The 6,220-nt window shown below is 53.2% G+C and overlaps 1 protein-coding gene across 1 annotated transcript; it reads right to left on the reverse strand.

The window, feature by feature from the left end:
- Positions 1 to 2,566: 2,566 nt before the first annotated feature.
- Positions 2,567 to 5,898, reverse strand: LOC127230789 (E3 ubiquitin-protein ligase RBBP6-like; the record flags this gene model as incomplete). Its single annotated transcript, XM_051196082.1, is given in 7 exon segments — positions 2,567 to 2,611; positions 2,613 to 2,974; positions 2,977 to 3,384; positions 3,387 to 4,599; positions 4,601 to 4,864; positions 4,866 to 5,354; positions 5,356 to 5,898. Coding segments are annotated over 7 exon segments (3,324 nt in total), but the record flags the coding sequence as incomplete, so codon positions are not given.
- Between the last annotated feature and the right edge of the window lie 322 nt (positions 5,899 to 6,220).

Below are 6,220 nucleotides of genomic sequence, written 5' to 3' on the forward strand. Positions count from 1 at the left end.
GGCCACGTCTCTCCCACCCCTGGCTTCTGCATTATCTTCCTGATTGGGGATTCTCCCTCGATGACAGCTGGACAGCTGCCACCTAGATTTTTAGTTCGTGACTTTGTCAGCACTGATAAATCGCCTCGCGCCCCCAGGGAAAGGGTGTGAGTTCAAACAGTAGGAGGTTTAAGCCTTTCTGGAGAGAAGCCCCCTCTGTCAGCAACAGGGGCCTCGCTGTGCCCCCAGCCTATCCTTTGTGGTACTTCCGGAAATTACCACTTTGGTATTCTCCTCCCGGTTCTAGTTGGTAGCGTTCTTCCCTCTCAAACTGGTTCTCCTTTCGACACTCGGTCAGGAACAGACTTTCTTGCCATAAGGGGGCGGAACTTCTCTGACTCTAATAAAATACTGACGGTCTAAGTCTCCTTGGTGTCCATTCGGCTTCCTGGGGACCCACCCCCAAGGCTTGAGGAGACTTGAACGGATAACGTCTATGTCCTGTGGAGGCGACCTGTGACCTCAATCGGTGATCACCATGTCCATGAGATCTGGACCGTGAACGCAAATTGCGGCTCTGCCCTCTGCCTCTCCTGGGGTTTGGGGGCGATGGTGAAAGGCCCCAAGAGTGTGAGCGGCTTGAAGGATCGAGAGCAAGAGCCTGACCTTGTCAAGCCAGATCTTGATTTCAAGCAAGTGGTATGAACTTCTTGGAATACGATGAACCACTAGGAGGGCGATGTAGACCCCTCCCCTTAGTTGTGGTGGCGCTCATAGAATTCTTCCCTGGTCACAGGTGGTGCTGGTGCCGGGTAGGGGAGGGCGTTGAATGAGCAGTCTGAGCCCTGACGAAACCCAAAGCGCTGGATATGTTGGCGCAGAGCTGCGGGAGATCCTGCAGGAGGAAACTGAGGAGAAAACTGTGCTGGGAGTGTACACCTGGAGGGAAGAGGGAGCGCATCGGGAGGCGGCGCATACAAAGGAGGCGGTGGTACGGGTACAAAGACTCGAGTTGCCGGTAGTGACGGGTCTTGGAGGGCCCTGTGATTCTTCGCGTGTGATGTCGCCTGCGGTTGATACTTCTGTAAGCCAATTTCTTCCCCTCTCTAATGGGCTGTGGCGAGAGAAACCGTGCAGCCGAGTTTGTTGGAACGTCCCCAACCTGGTGGACCCACCACCTGGACGAGCAGTATTTATTCTTACTGGACCGGTTGGGTGGGGGATCAGCTGTCCACTCCTGATTGTGACTGTCCCAGCAATGATGGAGCTCCAAGGGCAGGCACTCTGTGACCCTTCCACTCTCCCACGAGTGCAGCGCTGCCATTGAGCAGGCCCCTCCGAGTGTTGCTACGCGAGGGCGGCAGCTGGCGATAAACTACATCAAAGCCAGACAGGGCCCTCTGACTTTTCCCGAATGGACCGGCACAGTCGCTGCTGCAGTTCTACCTGTCCTGGAGCTGGGGCAGGAGACGGATTTCCAGGCACAGGAGGAGCCAAGCCAGATGGATTTGAAGGGAACGACGACGCCACGGAGGGAGTTGGACGACGAGAGGAGGAAGACGCCCCTGGAGCAAAGTGGAAGGATCCTGCTGTCTCCTGATATTGGAGACCTCATCAGAGGCTGCGGGGTCCGCTGGGCGCGTGGTCTTGGTGGTGGTAATGGGCGTGGGGGTGGCCGTACCTGTTGTCGCAGTCTTATTGGATAGCCAGTCCCGTTTTTGAAGTTCTCAATAGCCTGCCGTAAAAACTTGTTGGCCGTCAAGGCATCAGGAGAAACCGTTTTGCTGACACGTTGGACATGTATGGTCATCCGACTCCAGGAGTGCCGTCCGGATACACTCATCACAGTAACTGTTTCCACAGCAGGGGATGAGAGCAGCGTCAGTCATAAGGTCCTTGCAGATGAGGCACAGAAGCTCCTCTGGGATAGGATCATCGTCTGAAGATGATGACGATGACCGCTCCTCTGGCAAGAAGGGTGGCTTCTCTTTCTTCCCAATTCCATAGGCCTCTGCATCTATCTTTGGTATTGCGTATTTTCCAGTGTTCGTAAGCATCGCCTTTATCTGGGACTCCTTCACTTCCATCATAAAACTTGTGGGACACTGTCAGATGTCCCTTAGACTGCCCAGGCCTTCTCACTGAGGCCCATGTTCAGGGGTTCAGAGTCGGTCCAATGCTGGGTTCCCAGCGACCAGTGTGGGGGTCCATTAGCTCCCCCTGGTTCAGGTCAGCGGTCTCTCTGGGTTTCTGTAGCCTGGGTTTCCTTATCACTCCCCCACTCTTTGCATCTGGTTTCCAGTTCCGCTCAGTGCTTAGCTGTGGGTGTCTGCATCTGTTTCCATCAGCTACTAGGTGAGGGCTCTGTGATGGTAGATAAACGTTAGTTGTCAATCTCATTGTCAGGGAAGGGCATTTAAGGAGCCTTTCTGCCTTTTGCTGGGGTTGTTAGTCGGGGGTGGGGGGGTTCATCCTTGTAGGTCTCTGGACGTTTCTCTCGAATCAGTATTCTCTTCAAACCAAACCTACGATGGCTCCCTCTTTGATGGTGTGTCTACCTCTTTCTCTTTTTATTTCGCTCGTCAAAATCTTCATCTCTATTCTTTTCCTCCGCCTTCCTCTTTCTTTTTTCCTCCCTTGTGAACAAGTAGTGTGCTTTTCTCAGGCTTCTTGGCCTTTTCATCCTCACCAGCCGGCTTTTCTGGCTGGATGTCTTTGGTAGAGTCCCTTGTCACCTTCTCCTTCTTGACTGGCTCTGTCTCGAGGTGTCCCTTTACAGATTTAGAGTGGGCTCTTCTGGGAGTTCCGGTGACATCGTCATCCTTCTGAAATGATGGTGACGCTTTTGCAGAGCCGGTCTTTGCACCGTCTTCTTTGGCGTTTTTAAGTGGAGGTTCGGACCAAGGAGCTTTTCCAGGCTCCCCGTCTTCTTTGTCTTGGGGTCCTTTAGAAGGTCTTAAAACTTTTTCTTTCTTGGCTTGAGCAGAGCCATCGCTTTCCGTTTGGTCTCATCACTCTTTCGGTTTGGCTTACCGTTTTCTCTCTTGTCTCTTTCAGATACTGATTCGCAAGTGACAGATTCTGCTCCCATGGGTTCATCCCTAACAGGGGTAGCATCCTCTCTCCTTGGGAGGAAAACGAGTGTTTCTGTCTTAGTGTCATCAGTCCCGGAAGGCTCTAACAGCTCGTGGGCCAGGACGCTCTCACTCTCCTCCCCCTTTCTTCCTTTTCTGTGTTTCTCGGGCTTGTTTCCTTTATCGTCGCCGGCAACGTTCTCCCACTCCTGTGCTTCTGCATTATCTTTCCGATTGTGATTCTCTCTCGATGACAGCTTTTCTGGATAGCTGCCACCTAGATTTCTAGTTCTGTGACTTCGTCCAGCACGACAGTCGTCTCTGCGCCCCCAGGGAAGGGTGGATTTCTGACAGTAGGAGGTTTAAGCCTTTCTGGAGAGAAGCCCCCTCTGTCAGCAGCGGGCCTCGGCTGTGCCCCCACAGCATATCCTTTGTAGTACTTCCGGTACCACTCTCGGTATTCCCTCTCCGGTTCTCGGTGGTAGCGTTCTTTCTCAAATGGGTCTCTCCTTTCGACACTCGGTCCGGAACAGGCTTTATTGCCATAAGGGGGTGGAACTTCTCTGCATCTATTAAAATACTGACGTTCTGTTTCTCCTTGATGTCCATTCGGCTTCCTGGGAGACTGACCCCCAAAGGCTTGAGGAGATCTTGCACGATAACGTCTATGTCTATGTGGAGGCGACCTTGACCTCGATCGGTGATCACCACGTCCGCGAGATCTGGACCGTGAACGAAAATTGCGGCTCTTGCCTCTGCCTCTCCTCGGGTATGGGGGTGATGGTGAAAGGGAGCGAGAGTGTGAGCGGCTGAAGGATCGAGAGCAAGAGCCTGACCTTGTCAAGCCAGATCTTGATTTCAAGCAAGGGTATGAACTTCTTGAATACGATGAACCACTAGAGGGCGATGTAGACCCTCCCTTTAGTTGTGGTGGCGCTCTATAGAATTCTTCCCTGGTCACAGGTGGTGCTTGCGCGGTAGGGAGGGCGTTTGAATGAGCAGTCTGAGCCCCTGACGAAACCCAAAGCGTTGATATGTTGGCGAGAGCTGCGGGAGATCCTGCAGGAGGAAACTGAGGAGAAAACTGTGCGGGAGGTACACCCGGAGGAAGAGGGAGCGCATCGGGAGGCGGCGCATACAAAGGAGGCGGTGGTACGGGTACAAAGACTGGAGTTGCCGGTAGTGACGGGTCTTGAGGGCCCTGTGATCTTTCGCTGTGGCGTCGCCCGCGGTTGATACTTCTGTAACAATTTCTTTCCCCTCTTCTAATGGGCTGTGGCGGAGAAACCGGGTAGCCGAGTTTGTTGGAACGTCCCCAACCTGGTGGACCACCACCTGGACGAGCAGTATTTATTCCTACTGGACCGGTTGTGGGGATCAGCTGTCCACCTGATGGTGACTGTCCCAGCAATGATGGAGCTCCAAGGGCAGGCACTCGGTGACCCTTCCACCCTCCCACGAGTGCAGCGCTTGCCATTGAGCAGGCTCCCTCCGAGTGTTCCCATGCGAGGGCGGCAGCTGGCGATAATTTAGTATCAGAATCCCCAGACAGGGCCCTCTGACTTTTCCGAATGGACCGAGACAGTCGCTGCTGCAGTTCTATCGGGTCCTGGAGCTGGGGCAGGAGACGGATTTCCAGGCACAGGAGGAGCCAAGCAAGATGGATTTGAAGGGAACGACGACGCTACGGAGGGAGTTGGACGACGAGAGGAGGAAGACGCCCCTGGAGTCATGGAAGGATCCTGCTGTCTTGATATTGGAGACCTCATCAGAGGCTGCGGGGTCCGCTGGGCGCGTGGTCTTGGTGGTGGTAATGGGCGTGGGGGGTGGCCGTACCTGTTGTCGCAGTCTTATTGGATAGCCAGTCCCGTTTTTGAAGTTCTCAATAGCCTGCCGTAAAAACTTGTTGGCCGTCAAGGCATCAGGAGAAACTTCGTTTTGCTGACACGTTGGACATGTATGGTCATCCGACTCCAGGAGTGCCGTCCGGATACACTCATCACAGTAACTGTTTCCACAGCAGGGGATGAGAGCAGCGTCAGTCATAAGGTCCTTGCAGATGAGGCACAGAAGCTCCTCTGGGATAGGATCATCGTCTGAAGATGATGACGATGACCGCTCCTCTGGCAAGAAGGGTGGCTTCTCTTTCTTCCCAATTGCATAGGCCTCTGCATCTATCTTTGGTATTGCGTATTTTCCAGTGTTCGTAAGCATCGCGCCTTTTATGCTGGGATCCTTCACTTCCATCATAAAACTTGTGGGAATTCCACTGCTCCTTTTGATCCTACGGCCAGGTTCAAAAGTCCTTATCCCCGTTTGTTGGGCAATCCTTAATATAATGGCCAGGCTTGCCGCAACGAAAGCAGGTATAAGATGGAGGTGGTGGACCTACAGCTTTCTTCGTGTAGTTGACTGGGTCGTATCGATGGCCAGATTGCGCCATCATTGCTTGGATTTTATCTTCCTCGGCAGCATTGGCTTCAGCCAGATTGGCGGTCCTTGTAAGCTGGGCCAGAGAAATAGACGCAGGAGAGCCATCGATTGCTTTTGTAGTTCCCATCCCTCGTTCACTTCGACTTTTAACATAGGTCCTGCTTGTGGACTTCACACCTGCCGCAGGAATTCTTCTGACAATTACAGATGAATTTTTAGGAATGAGCGCAGTATCCTCAGGATAGTCTTCTTTCGTCTGTGCGTTGCTGATCTGCAGATCGCTATGGGTAGCTTTCAGCTTTTCTCTGCTCATAATCTTCTTCTTTAAGTCGCAGAGGGAGATATGGAGCCCATCAAAGGTGACGATGTCGTAGTGGAGTTTAGAGGAAAATTTATAGTGCACACAGGACATGGTGGCAAAGGATTCCTTGTGCTAGGCACCCTGCTGACGGCTGACGATTGCAGGGGTCTCGGCCTGAAGTGTGGGCCTGAAGGTGGCCCCGGGGCTCCGAGGTAACTCTTGTCTACAAAGACCAGGCCGGAAAGTCCAAGAATCCAGAAGTTGTTCGGTCCACGAGGCCCAGTGTTTCGCTTGATCTTCAGGAGCCGCTGGAGCCGCAAGGAACTACAAGGTTCTAATGCGGGTGAAGGCGTGCACTTGCTAGCAAGGCCAGAGCAAGCAGACAGAAAGCAACAGCTTCCTTCTTGCACCTTCTTATATATGCTCCCAGCAG

This window comes from Phodopus roborovskii, unplaced genomic scaffold (genome assembly GCF_943737965.1).
Source record: "Phodopus roborovskii unplaced genomic scaffold, PHOROB, whole genome shotgun sequence".
Taxonomy (NCBI): domain Eukaryota; kingdom Metazoa; phylum Chordata; class Mammalia; order Rodentia; family Cricetidae; genus Phodopus; species Phodopus roborovskii.